Source organism: Podarcis pityusensis, assembly GCF_964106645.2.
Source record: "Podarcis pityusensis genome assembly, chromosome: 1".
Taxonomy (NCBI): Eukaryota; Metazoa; Chordata; class Lepidosauria; order Squamata; family Lacertidae; genus Podarcis; species Podarcis pityusensis.
Genome location: NC_138028.1, coordinates 47,022,928 through 47,041,118, shown reverse-complemented (window position 1 = coordinate 47,041,118; position 18,191 = coordinate 47,022,928). Strand labels below are relative to the sequence as shown.

General features: G+C 42.8%; 3 protein-coding genes across 4 annotated transcripts in view; all 3 read right to left on the bottom strand.

Annotated features, from left to right (window-relative positions):
• LOC308469293 (disintegrin and metalloproteinase domain-containing protein 20-like) overlaps positions 1-3,249 on the bottom strand; it is a 40,466-nt gene extending 37,217 nt beyond the window's left edge. Inside the window, exon 1 of the mRNA XM_080991507.1 lies at positions 47-3,249. The gene's annotated coding sequence lies outside the window, so the exon portion shown is untranslated. The remainder of the gene's footprint in view (positions 1-46) is intronic.
• The window catches only part of LOC308463436 (uncharacterized protein), a gene marked incomplete at its 5' end in the record, with an annotated part of 341,915 nt that overhangs the window by 45,664 nt on the left and 278,060 nt on the right, over positions 1-18,191 (bottom strand). The window lies entirely within an intron of this gene.
• On the bottom strand, positions 3,380-16,931 carry MED6 (mediator complex subunit 6). Of its 2 annotated transcripts, none has more exons than XM_080996138.1 (8): positions 16,783-16,931; positions 11,795-11,954; positions 9,598-9,689; positions 6,726-6,808; positions 5,985-6,093; positions 5,367-5,482; positions 4,550-4,577; positions 3,380-4,199 (listed from the first exon to the last, which is right to left on the bottom strand). In XM_080996138.1, exons 1-8 carry the CDS (start codon positions 16,802-16,804, stop codon positions 4,069-4,071), a joined length of 741 nt encoding a protein of 246 aa, XP_080852264.1. In that variant the 5' UTR covers positions 16,805-16,931; the 3' UTR covers positions 3,380-4,068. The 2 variants fall into 2 exon arrangements, with proteins under 2 accessions (XP_080852264.1, XP_080852265.1); XM_080996139.1 differs by lacking the exon at positions 16,783-16,931 and adding an exon at positions 16,553-16,751.

Here is an 18,191-nt window from a genome sequence, read left to right as displayed (position 1 = left end):
CGGGGCCGGGAAAACGACGCCGTTCCAGAACAAAACAGTGGCTTACCTGGCTTTTCCCCTCCAGGCGGGGCGCTCGGCCTGATTTTGCCGCCCTTCTCCCGCCGCCGCGCCGCTCTCCCTCGAGGCTCCCCTGAGAGGAATTCAGCAGGTGCTTTTTGTCCCACGCGCGCTGCTTTCCCGTGCCAAGAACAAGCTCCCCGCGCCTCGTTTCTCCGCCTTCTCCTCAGGGGTTTATTCGGAGGGTGTGGGCGCGAAAAATAACAAAAGCCTCTCTGTGGCGCCTGCATGAACCGAGAGGGCGCCGAAGCACACGGAGCCGACGGCCGGTGGGTCCAAGAAGGCGGTGCAACCCACGAGGGCGCCTCTGGCCCTTTCCTCTAACAGCGTCGTCGCCTCTGAGGAGGAGGAGCCGTGATTTTGCCGCCAATGGAAGCGTGTAATCCGCCGGGGTCCAAACGGCTCCCAAGGCGGCGGGCATGACAGATTTAAGCTCCTTGGTGGTGGGCGGCATTCGGCCTTTAAGAAACGGTTAGCGAAAGGAACCTCGCCTGGCCGCCCCGAAGCCTCCCGCCGGCGACAAGTGTGCAGGCGCCCTTCGCTGAGGGAAGCATCTTGGACGGCTAGAGCAACGCCGTGGCCTTCGAGGTCGGGGAGCCTCTCGCTCCTCGCTTACCTCTCTCGACGGCGCGGCGGGCGACAAGGTGTGAGGGAAAGGATGCTTGCGTGAGAGAAGCGGCTGGAAGTGCCCCTGAACCACTTGCGCGCGCTCTACCCATCTACCTCTCGGTGTTATCGTGAGTCTAAAAAGGAGAGAGGGACAGAGAGGATGTAGAGTTAAATATTTCAGTTGGGGGGTACGATCATAAGAATAGCCTGCAGGCATGGGGGATCCTGGGACTCTCAACTGTTGTTTCATTGCAGCCCCCATCTTCCTTGATCAGTGTTTGCATTGGCACGGAGTAATGGGAATTGCAGTCCAGCAAGATCTGGAGGGCAACAGGTTCCTCATTCCCTCCTCACAAGGCTCACACCTCCCTATTAACAGTCTATGAAAGTTAGATTTTGATAATCTCTGAAACGGAACAATTCAGGAAAATTAGGAGAAGATACAGTCAGCCATCTACCCACTTTCTTATTCCAGAATATGGTGCAACTATTTTTTTCTGATCATTTATAGCCATTTAAACTGTGCTCTTCTCTACATCCATGTGAGATACGCTGAACACTTAACTTTGAAACACTCCATATGCCACAATAAAATGTGTTAGTCTTTAAGATGCCAAAACCCCTCTTCATTGCTTTTGCTAACACAGCTACTGCTCTGGCAATTGTTTTAATATGTAATTTTAGCTGCCATATCATATAAAAAAGCACATTGAACACTTTCCAGTTTCTAGCTCAAAAGGCTTTGGTTATTTTCAAAATAAGCTCTGCTTCTTTCCTGACCAGCTGCTTAGCTTCAGTTTCAATCTAAAAGGTGCTCAAATTGCCTGTTTGTTTTCAGAGTTGAGAAAGGACAAGGAGAGAATGGATTTCCTCCAATGCCATAACCACATTTCTCTTCCCTCTCACCCTCCACCCCACCCACAGACAGCCTGGCATTGTCTCAAACATTTACAATCTGATTTTCACCATTCTCTGTACTTTGGTGTCATCTGCAAGCCTGGCTACCTACTGCTCACCTGATTGTAGATAACTTGGAAAACTAAATAGCACCAGTTCTAATAAGGATCCTTTTGGGGGTGGGGTTTCATTTTTTGTGAAAACTTTCCTGTTCTTCAACATTTTACCAGTCCAGAAGAAAATCTGTCCTCCTGTTCCATGGCTGCCAAGTTTATTCAGAAGTCTGTATGTGGGAATGACTCTTAGGACTTTTTCCTATATATATGACACCTAGCATGTCATGCTTAGTAGCAGCAAATTCCAGATAATGTAAAGTTTCAAATGTTACACATGAACTCACCAATCTCCTTGGATTAAGGTGATGGTACACCTACTTTGGAAGATGGAACCTGTTTTTCCTTCTTTGAAAGCCAACGGGATGTTTATCCAAGGATTGTAGGATAGTTTAGCTGAGATTCTTGCATTGCAGGGGGTTGGACTAGATAACCCTTGTGGTCCCTTCCAACGCTACAATTCTATGATATGCAGCAGGCAGGTAGCAGAAATTTATCCTGACTTTTTGTCTAGTAAAAATTGTCCCACCAGTAAGGTAGTACAGCACATCTAGAGATGTCACCTGCTTTGATCACTGTCTTTGTCCTATTTGCATAGCCAGGCAGCTATCAATACTGTGCCAGTAGAACCAGGGCCGGCAACATTAATTTGGACAACTTAATGTTTGTGGCTTCATTTGACTTAAAAGGAGCTCACCAGTGTAATTCTTCATACTCCATCTTCCTATTACTGTATTTTTCACTCCATAAGACACACCTGACCATAAGACACACCTAGTTTTTAGAGGAAAACAATAAAAAAAAATTCTGAATCACAGCCTCCTCAGGAGAGCGATCCCCTCAGAGGCTTGGGAGGGAAGCTGTGTGCCCGTCAGCCATATGGTTGGCGGGCCACAGCTTCCATCCTAAGCCTCTGCAGGGATCGCTCTCCTCCCGCGGAGGCTTGGGAGGCTTTCCTTCTCCCCACTTTTTTCTCCCCCTCCCCAAGCAGCACAGGCCCCTTTTCCAGCCTCCTCCTCTCTATCCCTTTTGCCCAAACTCCTCAGCCAACATCTGCAATTTCTCCCCTTCGTTGATGCCTCTCCTTTGAACTCTACCATGACTCTCCACTCACGGCAACCTACCTCCTTTCCCGCTTCTTGGTCCCCCTCCTCTCCGTCCTCTTCCTCCCCTCTCTCAGAAGCTGCCTCTTCTCACCATCCTCCGGCCAACATTCCCAGAGCCATCAGGGGAAAGGGGAGTCCATTGGCAAAGCCTCTCTCAAAGAGAGCAGCCCAGGAGTGTGGGGCAACAGCGCACAGCTTGCTCACCACTCCCAAACCTTCCCAGGGGAAAGGAGAGGCCGTCGGCAACCCAGGAGGGTGTGGCAACGGCGCACACTGCACTCGGGTCATTCAGCTCCAGGGACCACACATTTGCTCCATAAGACGCATAGACATTTCCCCTTACTTTTTAGGAAGAAAAAAGTGTGTCTTATGGAGCGAAAAATACAGTATCTGGGGCAATGCTAATTACATAAAAGGCTCAACTTTTTATATATTATTTCTTGCCCTGACATTAACCATAATAAACAGGTCAAATTACAACAGGCAAATACAATATGGTAAGTTCATTATGTGGCCGAGATGATAAGTGCAACTTATTCTCTCACCAACTTTAATTAGAGGGTAATATGGGGTAGAGTCAGGAATAAATTTAATATGTAAGTTCAAAAACCAGAGTACCTGAGTTTATTTCAACATTACACTGTACAGTTACGAAAAATTAACAAAGGTAAAACTTTATCGCTATATAAAGCATTATGGACTCAAAAGCTTATAAAGAGAGTGATTGTTCCAATTATGTTATTTACTGAGATAGTTACCAAGAAAATTTTGAAATTTCAGCCTACATTTCACTTCCAATTATATGGATTCTGTAAAACAGTTTTGAAAATATTTTCATCTACTGCCAACACCTTTCTTCAAAGCCCAAAGCATAACGTCCTCATTTCTTCACATAATCCTGCCACACATTTGTTATTCTGTAGTACATGTAAAAAAGAGGGGTAAAATGAAGATAATGATCAAGGAATTAGCTAGTTTTGCATTTGTTTTTTCTTGATGGTCTTTCCTGAAGCATCTTTTTCCAAGGTCTAAGCTTAATAAAAGAGGACAGGTTTCTAGCCAAAGATATGACACTGGGGGTTAGGTACACTAGATGAAATACAGCCTTCAATATTAAAATAGGGAAACGGCCAAACTATTTCTTCCTGTATGTAGCTAAAGGTTTGCAGCTAACAGGTTTGTAAACAGTTCAAAAGAAAAGAGCCTTGAAATATCAAAAGTCCACCACGCAGTTGTCATTCCTTTCCTTGCTGTATTGTAGTTTAAGAGTATAATCTTCCCTTCTGTCATTGCAGTCTCATCCGTTTCTCTGGCGGTCCTTTGGTGCTGGTGCTCTGTTGGATGATCTTAGCCGTATCCTTCTCCTCTTGTTTTGTAGCTTCAGGGGTTGGCTCTGGCTCCTTCTTGATCTGATCCACTGGAAAAATAAAACCAAGAAAATCTAATTCTAACAGCTTTATATATCTGATTCTTCTGTAAGATTGTTTTCTATTGCAAAACTGCCAGAATAAAGCAGTAACTTGAATTGCTGCATTCAGATTTTCTATTCATACTACAGAATCAGTTTCCTGCACCCAGAATGTTTATAAATAAAGTGGTGATTTTTTAGGGTCCCAGCACAGGGAACCTCGCTCTCTCTTCCCCTACTCACTCTCTATAGTGAACATGACTTTAGACAGTGGCAATATTCCCATAAGCCTCAGCTGAAAAGAAAACTGCAGTGTCTTTTGATTTAGTTCTGTTTAAAAACAATGACTGAATTCTCACCTGGAATGGGTTTTTCTCCAGACTTTTGCTGTGAAGAAGAGGAAAAAGAAAAACAGTCACTAATAAAAAAATACATGCATCTGGCTTTGGCATGATCTTGCTATTGTCCTACTAAGAACTGCTGCCCTATATAAAAAACCATTTAGTTGATTTTTTTTTATTAAAAAAAATTAAGTACAGCATGTCAATTAGACAACTTCTGTGTATGTATATGCTTGTTGACACTCTCAAATAATAGGTTTTTGAGGCAGAACTTAATCTTGCAGAAGCCAAATCTATAGCCTTGTGCAATGGCTTTCATTACACAAGAGATTTCCAAATTACATATTTGCACAGGAAAGTCAAATTATATCACTTTTAATAATCACACTTTTAAAAATCAAGTAACACATGAAACCAGCTAACAAGAGATGCCCCCGGGTATAGGGCAGTATATAAATTCAATAAATAAATAGGTTGAAGATGCCAACCATAACAGATGCCAACCTTTAGGCTTGAATGACAGCTCTAACACCTACAGTACATAACCTTAATACATCCAATTGATGTACAGTGGTACCTCTGGTTACGAACTTAATTCGTTCCGGAGGTCCATTCTTAACCTGAAACAGTTCTTAACCTGAGGTACCACTTTAGCTAATGGGGCCTCCTGCTGCTGCCAGCGCACAATTTTTGTTCTCATCCTGAGGTAAAGTTCTTAACCCGAGGTACTACTTCCAGGTTAGCGGAGTCTGTAACCCGAAGTATTTGTAACCCAAGGTGTTTGTAACCCGAGGTACCACTGTATTATCAGTTAAAGTGTTAGCCCAATTAATACCTGCACAAACTTCGGGGGAAATTTTTGCCTCAGATCTAGGAGTAATGCATCTACACGTTGTCTCTGGAAAATGGAACTTGGTTCTTCCTTTTTTTTGGCTTTGGGTTTGGCTTTATCTGAAAATAATTTAGAGATTGTAATGAAGCATCCCATCAGAACATAAACTTTTAACTTTCTTTTATCTGTCCATTCTTCATTTACAAAATAAAGCTTCTTGTCTTCTTTGGTTGGTTAGTTTTGCAGCAGAAGTTAACATTTAATTTTCTACAACTTTCCAGAAAGGTTTCTCCCTTCTGCTTACTTTATATCTTCCCTAAGCTCCTTCAATTGATTTGGTATCCCTGCAGAATTAAATTAATGTAAGCTTTCACTTCCACCAACAGTGCCCCATCCTACATGCCCAGACACCTAAAATGACACTGTGTTGACACCATTACTTTTCTGGAATGTTTTAACTCTTTCCAACTCCTGTGGTACATTCATTCATTCATTCATTCATTCATTCATTTTTAAACCAGCAGAACAGACAGGCATTTCAGAGAAGTCAACACACCAAGCCCAAGCCCACAATTTCTATCAAAGGAGAAAGAGCATGTATTTTAAAGCCTAGAATGCTACCTCGTTCCTCTTGATCTTTGAAATGCCACCAATAGCCTTTCGAAGGGTGATAGCGGCAGTAGGACATGGCTTCTTCAAAAGCTGACTGGATTCCATGTACTGCACTGAGCTTGAAAAAAATAAGTTTGTAACAAGATACATGATTTCCCACATTGTGCTATATTTTAGCCAGCCAACTCACAAAATAAATGCCATTATACATAGGTAGTCCAGTACTCTGAGTTTGGGGTGGAATCTCCCTGTACCTTCATGCACAGAGGCTGGAAGATTGGGAGGGGGATTGAATAATACCATTGAGCCAGATCTTTCACTTAGGAGGTGGGAACACATGGAGTAAATGCAAGGTAGTCAGCACATGCTCAGAAGTAATTTCTCTACTACATATACATCTTCAGGGATCAAATATCTCCATCTTCTGAAGTTAGGTAGTTGGTAACCATTGAGGGGGCCTTCTGAGATGTGGTACCCCACTTTGGGAACACTCCCTCTAAGGGGGGGAAACCTATTCTGATACAGGGCATATTCAACCTTAAACTTAAGAACAAGGCACCATTCAAAAGTCAACAGTCCAGAACAACAGTAAATCTTCTTACTTCCTACAACACATACATTTTTCACAAAAGGTGGAGATCCTTTTTTCACACATTTTGCCCCCAAACCTGAGGACAAACAAGGGGAAAAAACCCCAAAGCACTTGCATTGCTAATACCTTCATTATAAGAATACAGGACAGAGACTTACCACTCTGGAGTTTACAACTGACCCCAAGTCAGGGGCCTGATAAATCACTCCAGCAATAATGTAATAATCAGCCAGTGGGGTAACTATAAAAGAAAAGCACAACATTAGTCCAGCTACCAAAACACTAGATGAACAACTGTCATTGCAAGTGTCTTTGGTACATCGGTCATGGGACATTCAAGCCTACTATCCCAAATCAAGCAGAGTGCCTAATTTCTCTCATATGTGGATCACACACACATGGCCCAGTGGGGCTCAGTTTGTGGGGGGCTCAGTCTTCTTCCACTTTTTTTTACTTTTGAAGCAAGTATTGGGGAGAAAAACTCAATGGTTAGAGCAAATCTCAACCCATGATTAAAACATGAAGAAAGCCGGAGGGAACGGGGACGGGACGGGATTGAATGCCTTTCTCCTCATGCTTTATTGCCAGCCCAACACTTGAGCAAAATAACATGGGAAAGAAAACATTTTGAGACTGTACAGTAATACCTCCATGAATGTCCGCCTCGTCTAGCGTCCATTCTGGCAAACGTCCGCGGCAAACCCGGAATTACCGGAACGGGTTACTTCTGGGTTTGCAAGTTGCGCATGCGCAGAAGCGCTAAATCGCACTTTGCACATGCACAGAAGTGCAAACTGTTCTGTGCACGTGCGCAGGCACGGCGCTTTGCCCTGCGTCTTTTTGGCTAGCGGCAGAGCCTCCGGAATGCATCCTGGTTGCAAAACAAGGTACGACTGTACAGGCAAGCCTCAACCTGAGCTGTATATCGAGAACAAGGGAGAGGAGTATTCCTCCCTGTGTTTAGTGTGTGTGTCCCTCCCATTTTTTTAAAGGGAAAACATCCACCTACGGTAGCCCTCTGCTATGCTTTCATCACATACCCGTCCATGTTAATATTGTCTCCAAGATCTCCTACATGGTGAAGATACATGGTGTCTTTTCATGCCTTTACCTTTTTATTAAAATACCTTTTTATTTTCCCTAGACCTTTAAAAAATCTACTTTTTTTAGTCTGCTCTTGGCAATATTGCCATGCTGCATTTTGCTTTTGTTCTTTTATCCTTGTTACTTATGGGTATTTTTATTATTTCTTTTATTATGCGATTGCACTATCCCCTGCCCTAAGAGAATTTTTAAACAGAAGATACAAGCTGTAAAACTATAGAAAAAAATGAAAAAAATGAAATGACTGCTTAATGGTTTCAAACATTATGTTCCTACAGGACTGCTTTGTGTGCATGTAGTCCTTATTGTAAGTTACCTTATTGTAAGTTACTTGTAAGTCCTGTTACTTTTCTTACATTTTTCTGAACACCTGGGGAGTCTTTAAATGAAACATGCAAATGTTCACTAGGAAAAGGAAAAGAAACCTGCATCTGTGTCTGGATCTTATCCCTGCAGACTACAGACCTTCAGGTTTGTTTATATCTGAGAGTGTGCACTTGTAAAATGAATTTTAATGTTATTTTATATCTGGCTTTTACTTTCACTCAGTCACAGTATATGAGATGGGAAATTGCTGCTGTACTGCTCTCCAGGCTGCACTTGTTTACACTGAAATGCATTTGCCATTTTACTGCCCATTCGCTCAGCTTGGAGAGGTCCTTTTGGAGCTCTCTGAATTCCCTTTCTGTTTTAATGACCTTAAGCTGTTTTGTACCATCAGCAACCTGGCCTCCTCACTGCTCACCCTAACTCTGGGTCATTCATAAACAACTTAAGAAGTTTAGATTCCAATACTGATTCTTGGGGGACTCTACTTTCTAGATATCTTCATTCAGAGAACTGTCCATTCTTCTCTGCTTCCTGCACCTTAACCAATTCCTGATCCACAAGAAGTCCTTTCCTCCTATTCCATGGGAGCTAAGCTTACTCAGGAGTCTTGGGTGAGGTATTTTGTTAAAACTTTTTGAAAGTCCAAATGCACTGTGTCAACTGGATCACATCTATCTATATGCTTGCTGACACGCTCAAAGAACTCTAATGCATTAGTGAAACAGAACTTACTCTTCCAAAAAATTATTAATGATATTTTACAACTGCATTCAGAAGTTGTTCTGTTTGTTGTCACATCACCTGGTTTTTATTTATAATTATATATTGAGTTATATATTGCAGGTTTTGTTTTTAAGATTGACTATGCAGTGGCTTATTGCTCAGTGGGGAGGAATTACTCCTCTTTACATACAGAGATTATACATGACAAGCAATACATAGTTATAACAAGTCATCAACACTGCTAAAAACATAGGACGGCAAATAGGCATGTTTTTACCAGCACTATTTGCCTTTTGCCACAAGAGGGCATTCTTTTACTATTTCAAAAAGGAAATTAGACCATAAAGCAAAATTCAGGAAGAAAATGTAACTGCAACATGAATTCTGGGAGCTAACATTTCTGCCTATGCTTCTGTGAACAGGAAAACAAAAGCAGGTGGAGCATTCAGAAGTATGCATAGGCTATGATCCTTTCCTGTGTGGGCACAGCACTAAACACAGGATTCTCATTTCTGTCCATCCCTCTGCCCCCCAAAAAAGCCACAAGCTGATATGAGGAATTGGAGGTAGAATATGCACCTTCTGTATGCCCAGATTCCTCCCCGTTTGCTCAAGATATGAGAGCTTCACTTGATCAAGCAGAACAGAAAGCCTGGATGGGGATATGCAGAGACCCCTTGTTCTTTAAAAACAACAAATCACTTCCTGTATGTGCACTGAGGGGAGGTTGGAGAACATAGATTTGCTTAGCCCTGTGAAGATTCCTCTGTATGTGAGCACTGCATCTGCACAGGGAAGCAACGTACCCATCCTTTTTTTGTTTTGTTATTTGTTTCCATCTTGTCCTCCACAAAATACTGTGCAAATCCTTACCATGCGTCGGACTCTGTCTTTGCTGCTTACGAATAATGAAGAGAATTGGCTCTTGTGCATGTAAAAGGATATATTCCACTCCAACCATTTGACTGAAAGAATAAAGACAAGACTGAACAAGGAGATAAGACCACTATTTATTGTAGAGGCTAAAGAAGCCAACTGAAAGTACAAGTCTCCCGCTGACTGATCACACCTATAGAATCATAGTATTACAGAATTAGGAGAGACCCAAAGGGTCATCTAGTGCACACTTCCAAGTGTGCCCCTCTTGGACCAAATCATGTAATAACTTGTCCTAGATCCTAGTAATTTTCTGACAGTCACCTGATGGATCTATTTGCTCTAAATCTATCGGGTTTCATACTGCTGTCCTTAATAAATTTGTCACCAGCTGGACTCCCACCAAATTCACCGATAGCTTAACATCACCATAGGTGAAGGGACCCCTGACCGTTAGGTCCGGTCGCAGATGACTGGGGTTGCGGCGCTCATCTCGCTTTACTGGCTGAGGGAGCCAGCATACAGGTTCCGGGTCATGTGGCCAGCATGACTAAGCCACTTCTGGTGAACCAGAGTAGCGCACGGAAACACCATTTACCTACTTGCACTTCGTGCTTCAGAACTGCTAGGTTGGCAGGAGCAGGGACCGAGCAACAGGAGCTCACCCCGTCGCGGGGATTCAAACCGCCGACCTTCTGATCTGCAAGCCCTAGGCTCTGTGGTTTAACCCACAGAACCATAGGATGATTTAAAATCAAGTGTTCATATTTGGATTTGATTAGTGTGGTTATTGGATTCTGAATCTCTGCAGGTTTGGAAGTGCAACACTATAAAGGATCGCAGCCACAAATTGTACTAACAAGGACTTCATTAGGAAATTTCAGAATATTCAAAAATAAAAGAGTTATCTTATTGTACAGCATTTTCAGAGCAAATAGAGATAAAAGACAAAGGAGATTTCAAGGTAACTGCTTACTAATGAGACCACTTAAATTACTGTCTAGGCTCTTTATCCAATGTAAAAAAAGAAACAGTGCTTGCTTCCTTGGGCTCATTAGTATGTCTTTCCCAATAAATATATTTGTTCATTGTTTATTTTGAATATACTTAATAAAGCTATCCTTTAACAGCAATAGAAAAAATTATCTGAAACAGTTATGATATTGTTCATCTTGAAATGAATTTTAATTTAACATTAATTAAAGCAATCTTTTATAGCTCCAACTTTAGTTGATGTTAAAATATGCAGACAACTGTGTTGCAGAGCATTCTATAATCAACAGGAAGGTTGTCAATTTCTCATTTGCATGGAACAAAATAGATTACAAATGTAAATGCTTTAATCACTTTTGACACACAGTATCTTAGTCATTCAACATCTACCATTTCAAAACAGAATAAGAAACTTTCAGTAGACCACCAGTTAACAGGCATTTCTCTAATCTTACATAAGCCAGAATCACTGAACCCATATTTCATCCATAGCATAAGACAAATTGGGTGATTGTCTTCTGCTTATAGAAAAGGGCAGGGCAAGCAGTTTAAGTGAATCAGCTGTCAAGGAAAAATAGGGACAAAGAGAGGGGGAAAGTTCTATCATCTCTGGCTTTAGTACTTCAATTGCTGGTAGTGTTTACTTTTCACAGGTGACAACTACCATTCTAAACCTTGTTTTATAACCGCAGGAGGAAACTTTTAGTCTCAACAGCCCAGACCCTCCTCTTTCCCCACTCCAGCAGGCCAGTTGTGAAAGGTGGGCTGGACTATCCTTCTGTCAATCATGTGGTGTCATAATTACATCAGGTGACTGGTGGGTGTTTAAGTCCCTTGCATAATGCTTCCAAAGCACGTGACAACCAGGTGGCTGTCGGGCACTTGGAAAGAGCTGCACTAGGAGCTTTGCCATTATTTCTCACACTCTAAGCAAAGGAGCTAGCAAAATGCTTCACACAGCAGTTTCCAATCACGCATCAGCCAGTTGGTTGTCAGGAAACTGGAAACTGCTTGAGAACAGGGCTTGCAGGCAATGCCAACTAACATATATATGAAGAGAGCTGTAGCACTTGGCCATGGTGTCCCTGAAACAAATAGGACCAAATAGGGAGACCTGCTGGGATGAATCAGGTCTGTAAGGCTGAACATTCCCTATTCCTGTTTTATATGATTACTTTACCAATGTCTAGCAGTAACTTACTTTAGGTGATCCAGCGATAGCCTTTGCATTTTGACCATTTCATTGTTGCACGTTCGATCATAGAATGGGTTGCTACGCTCTGAGAAATAATCCAACACACTTCCACTGTTTAATATTGGAATCCAAGCACTATCAACCCAGGAAATTCCCAAGAGGTTATCTGGAGGAGAAAGAGAAATGAATGGTTAGCACAAGTATAGTTACAATAGTGATAGTCTTCATCAGTGTGAGAGATTGTGTCTCACTAGTCAGCTACTGCCCACCTTAAGCTGAGCAGCCCTGGTCAATAAAATGCTGGTCCACCACTATCCACCTGCTTCAATGGGTGCTTGGAGCTCAGAGTATGGCAGGATCCCCAAGGACCTGCTCTATGGGGAACTGGTTTCAAGCACCAGGAAGTTGGCAGACTTTCTCTAAAGGGTAGTCAATCTCTCAACTTTGTACAAAACTTTTGTTGTTGCTGTTGTTTGCTGAATTTGTATACCGCCCTATACCTGGAAGTCTCAAGAAGGGACGAAGCACGCAAGTTTTAAAGGTGAAACAGTTATTTTTAAAATGTAATGTAGAAAGTAAGGTTTGAGGAAGCACTAAATTAATATGCAGAACATGTCCTCTGTGCTGGCTTTGATATGGGGTTTGCAGCAAGGCAAGTGTAGCGATACTTCTCAATGCTTAAGAAAGTGGATGAAGAAAGTTTGGAGCCAAAGCACAACCATTTTAAACCACAGTGGGAATCACAGAAGTTCCACTTGACTTCCAATCAGTGTTAGAAACTGAGATATGAAAGCTAGGCGCTAAATGGCACCTTAAACCTACATTATGGGCCCAACAATGGAATATCTAGGCACATATTTTTATAACTGGAATACAAAGCTGAAAATGAATGAACTGAAGCTAAAATCTTAAATTCATTTTTCACATGGTCTAGTCCTCATCTGAAGGCTGCAAAAAACAAAGCCATGCTTCCCCTGCTTGCCCTCCTAATATTCTTAAGAGGGTCTCTTCTCCAGTCTTCAGAGAGTAGCTTCAAGTGGGGAAGCAGAAAAAGGTCCTCCTTTCCTTCCACTGTGCAGTTTTAATCTGAAATATTAGGTGCAGTACTGCACCCAGAGCTCAGAAACTGCTTGCTCTAATGAAATTCTTTTTCGCAAAAAGCACCTAGAACAATGGGAGTTTCCAACACTGCTTCCAATGCAGGAAATGAATCCATAGTGCAAGATAAAAGGGTATGCAGAAGTGTCAGAAATGATGCAGGAACATACAGTAATATGTTTCCACCAATACTACATGCAAACCCAGGACTGCCACTGCAACTATTCTAAGGTGCATGTCTGACTGGAGAGGAAGTTTGAGTGAACACAGATTGATTGCACAGTCACAAAAACAAATTGGTTGCAAGAGAGCTCCTGAGATGAGATGAGCACAGATTGATTGCACAGTCACCAAATAAGCCCAAATATCACCTCCGTGTTGCGTGGGTGCTCAGGACTCAACAGTTGACAGCTAGGCCTCAGGATCTTGCACTCAGCCGAAGCCGTGTGGCATGTTCAACTTCTGAGGTGTGTTTGAAAACTGAAGCATTTACTTCCAGGTGTACAGCGTTCGTAAACCGAAATGTTCGTCAACGGAGACGTTCGAAAACTGAAGTACCACTTTACATTGTTTCAGCAATCTTATAGAAAGCATATCTAGATGCTTAGGAAACCATGATTAATGCAGCATAAATAGGGCTATGAATAATACATTTGCTGCATCAACAATGTGCTGCTCAAACTCTTGCATAAAGCAGAGGCAAGCAAAGAGATGGTCTTATTATTATGTAAATGTGCCTTGCTCCATTCTACTGCTATAGAGAAAGGTTTCTCTCAATGCAGCAATTTACCTTCTTTCATAAAAGCAGATTAAAATGTGGGAATTAATGAAACCACAGATGCCACAGATTCAGCAATACCTATCCTCAATATTTTTTTAGTATATCTGTTCACTGTGGGCTTCTACCCATACAGTGGTACCTGGGGGTTAAGTACTTAATTCGTTCCGGAGGTATGTACTTAACCTGAAACTGTTCTTAACCTGAAGCACCACTTTAGCTAATCCTGCTGCTGCTGCGCCGCTGGAGCACAATTTCTGTTCTCATCCTGAAGCAAAGTTCTTAGCCTGAAGCACTATTTCTGGGTTAGCGGAGTCTGTAACCTGAAGCATATGTAACCTGAAGCGTATGTAACCCGAGGTACCACTGTAGTACAAACTAAAATACAGGAACACTTCAAAAAGTCACTCCTTTATCTTCAAGTGCAATACAAGACAGGGGAAAGAATTCCCACATTAGGGAATATCAGTGGAAACAATGGAACCTTTCCTGTGAAATTAATTAATAAAATAGGAATCTGCCTGCAGTGGAAAATATCCACCTATACAGCACGGCATGAAGCCACTGCCATATGCTGATTTCGCAGGCGTAGAGGTTCAGCAACATATTAGCATGACACCTGCAAAAATCAGTGTCAAACAGAATGACTTGAAAAGACTAGCTTTGACTGCTATTTCTAAATACTTCTTAAAGTAACTACAGTGGTACCTCTGGTTGCCAACGGGATCCATTTCTTAGGCCCGTTCACAACCTGAAAAGAATGCAACCCACGTCTGCACACACGCGGGTCATGATTCACCGCTTCTGCGCATGATGTCATTTTGCGTATCTGCGCATGCGCGAGCGCCGAAACCTGGAAGTAACCCTTTCCAGTACTTCCGGGTCGCCGCAGGACGCAACCTGTAAACGCTCAACCTGAAGCAAACGTAACATGAGGTATGACTGTACAGTCATACCTCGGGTTGAAGTAGCTTCGGGATGAATATTTTTGGGTTGCGCTCCGCGGCGACCCGGAAGTAACGGAATTTCGCTGCTCGCGTATGTGCAGCCGCACAAAATGACGTCACGCGCGTGCACGGAGGCGGCAAAAACGCGAGCTGCGCACGTGCAGTCGCGTCTTACATTTACTTCAGGGTGTGAACGGGACTCCGGAACGGATCCCGTTCATATCCAGAGGTACCACTGTATAGCCAACTCAAAATGACTAAGAAATCCTAATCAATACAATCGTACCTTGGATCCTGAACGCCTTGCAAGTTGAACGTTTTGGCTCCCAAACGCCGCAAATCCAGAAGTGAGTCTTCTGGTTTGCAAATGTTCTTTGGAACCCAAAAGTCTGCCATGGCTTCCGAGTGGATGCAGGAGCTTCCTGCACCCAATCAGAAGCAGCACCTTGGTTTCCAGACATTTTGGAAGTTGAACAGACTTCTGGAACAGATTCTGTTTGACTTCCAAGGTACGAATGTAATCATTCTCTTCTTCTTTGAGGTGTCAGAAATTCAGTTTTAATCATTTCAAAAATAAACATTAAGCTTAATGCCTCAAAGTTGTCTGCACTTCAGGTTATTCTTATAACAAAAAATGATGCAAAATGGGAACATGCCATCCCACCCCATTGGTGTCCCACCCAGTGTTAGAAAATCAGATATATAAGCTAATCGCCAAATGGTACCTTAAACCCGAGTTGTGACTGCCACAATGGTATGTTTAGGTGCCATCCCCCGCCCCTCGTGGAGATGATGATTCATTTCATTTCTATACAGCTTTATATTTTTTAAAAAATCTCAAAGTAGTTTACAACACACTAAAACACTTTTTAAAAATCCAGAACAAGAACAAATTCAAGCTTCAAGGAAAGTATTTCAGATCCTTCTCTAAGTGACATTTTGCTTTCCCCATATTTATTTGCCTACTTAATTTATATTCCTGCCCCAAAGCAGAAGCACTCTAGGAAGCCAGTGTGGTGTTGTGGTTAGAGTGTTAGACTAGGATCTGGGAGATCAGCTCAAAGCCCCACTCAGTCATGAAGCTCACTGGGTGACCTTGGGCCAGTCACAGCCTCTTAACCTACCTCACAGGGTTGTTGTAGGTATTAACTGAGGAGCAGGGGAAACCATGTATTCCTTGGCAGGGGGGGGAGGTGGGATATAAATGTAATAAATAAGCTCTTTTGATTACCTGCGTAAGAAAGGGGAGGCAGTCAAATGGAGATGTCAGTTGCCAACTTGGCATCCAGATATCTCCACATGGTCATAATTGGACCCGCACTAGTCGCAAATGGATATTAATAATAACAATAAATCTCATCCGGGGGGGGAATGGTACCTAGACACTCTGTTGCGGCAACCATAACCTAGGTTTAAGGTGCTATTCGGCAATTAACTTATATATCTGAGTTTATAACACTGCAGGCAACATGCCACTCTAGGTAGAATCTCAAGGATATATATAGTCCTCATGTAATGAAATAAAACTGAGAAGTGTACAAACCCAGAAATCCTTTCTGATTCAGTTTCAGTCTTTTTTTGAAGTCATCTGAACCTGGTGACTATTGCCACAGTGTGGAGTAGTGAACACGTTATTCGCTATGAAAGACCTGTTTCTTTTGAATTTGTCCTGAACCTCCTGGCAATTTCATTAGGTGATCCCGAGTTGTAATGTTATTAGCGTCTTTCCTTTCCTTGTTTTGTCTACTCTCTCGACAACAGAATAATGTTTATAATTTCAAAAGCCCCAAAGCCACTAATATCGCTTCTAATCTCAGCCGCAGATCGGCGAAATGTTACAATGTCTTTGGGCGCAGGACTTATTGGGAGTCTTATTTAAAAAAACGACAACGACACTTGATTCCACTGCGTCTTTAAAAATAAATAAATAACTGGAATTACTTTTATTCTGCGACTCCCACAAAGGTTTCGTCCACTACCTCCTTTCCAGTCCTATGGAGACGACAGACGCCTGTCGACCCTGCTTTCTGCATCTGCCTCAGGGGCCCTGGCGGACATGGATGGCAAAATGGAGACACACGGGGCGGGAAGGGAGCCGGGAGTCAGTGGCCTGTCCTTAAACAAGGTGCCTAAGCAGATACAGTAAAGCAAAAGAATCCAGTCTCCATTACCTCGTATGTCCACCGCCGCCATGGTTTCAGCGCCGCGCGTCGCATCCGCCCCGGCGCAATGCTATGACCTCACCGCACCATAGAGAGAAGTTGCCTAGGATGCCGAGCCTCGGAGATGAGGAGAAGCGAATGGCTAGAGCGGCGACGAGAGAGCCGAGCGGGGAGTATGCGTAGTTGTTCCTTCAGCGACTGGAGGACTAAGGCGGTTGTATTTTGGGGTTCCAGAAGGATTGCGCACCCCTGATGGGCGCTAAAAAGCAAAGGGGGTGAAATATAACTTTAGGAGTGAAAAGTAAAGGGTGTCTTTTTAAGGATTTACATAAAAAAGGTCTAAGGATGCGATTCTAGCTCCACACACGGAATAAGTCCCATTGGATATCAATAGGATTTGCCTCTTGAGTCGGCGTGGTTAGGATTGCGCTGAAAAGTAAATCACATACACACACCAGCGCTTCAAATGCAACACATATGAAGTATATAGTTGCATAGTTGGTTGCAAATCTAACCCGCCAAAAAACAAAAGGCTAACATACGCTTCTAACAGCACATTGATTTACACCACAGAAACCAGGTTTGGGGGCATGGAAATAAGGACCAGGGGGTGATGGCGTTTCTCATGTCTGCTAAATTTCAAATATGGTACTGTTGAAGTAAAAAAAAAAAAAAAAGCAGAAACTCATGAACAACAAAAATTGGCAACCTTAATTACAGAGGTGGATTGAGGGGGCACGACCGATTCGGTTGCACTGGGCACGGAGCCACAGGGGTGCCACTACTACGATGAATGAAAGGTGGGGCTGAAATTTGAGGCCCCAAGGTCTACCACTCTAACTACAAGCTATTTAATCTTGAGCCCGATACTCTACAAAAATGTGCTATGGAGCCCGTTGAAATCATGCCTCCTAAACTAGTTGGCTGGGCTTAGTTGCTTGTGATCTGACCTCTGCTCTTTTAGGGTACATTCTTGAGAGGTATTACAGTGAGATGTCTTCTCAAAAATAAGTTCCACTGAGTTAAGTTGGGTACATTCCAATATAAGTGGATATCGGACTGCAGCCTTAGAATGGATTGTCTGCTGCTTGACACCTGTAACCACTATTTTTTTCTCAAAAGTTGCACACACACTTTCCCCAGACCCGAATGCATTTCATCAAGTGTTTATAGGTTAAGGTTTCCTAATTCGTATTCATGATTATCATTCTACAGTCCAGACCCATGTTACTGAGTCAGTGTTTTTTCAGCTGTGCTTCCAGAATGGAAGGAGGTAAGCATGTGTGGCAGCTGCAGAGGAACAACAAGAGGTAGGGGATTGCTCAGAATCTACATCAGAATTATTGGGTATGCAAATCACATCCAGTGCAGAGATAGGACTACTGATCTATGGTAGGCAGTGGTACAGTTAGGTAATT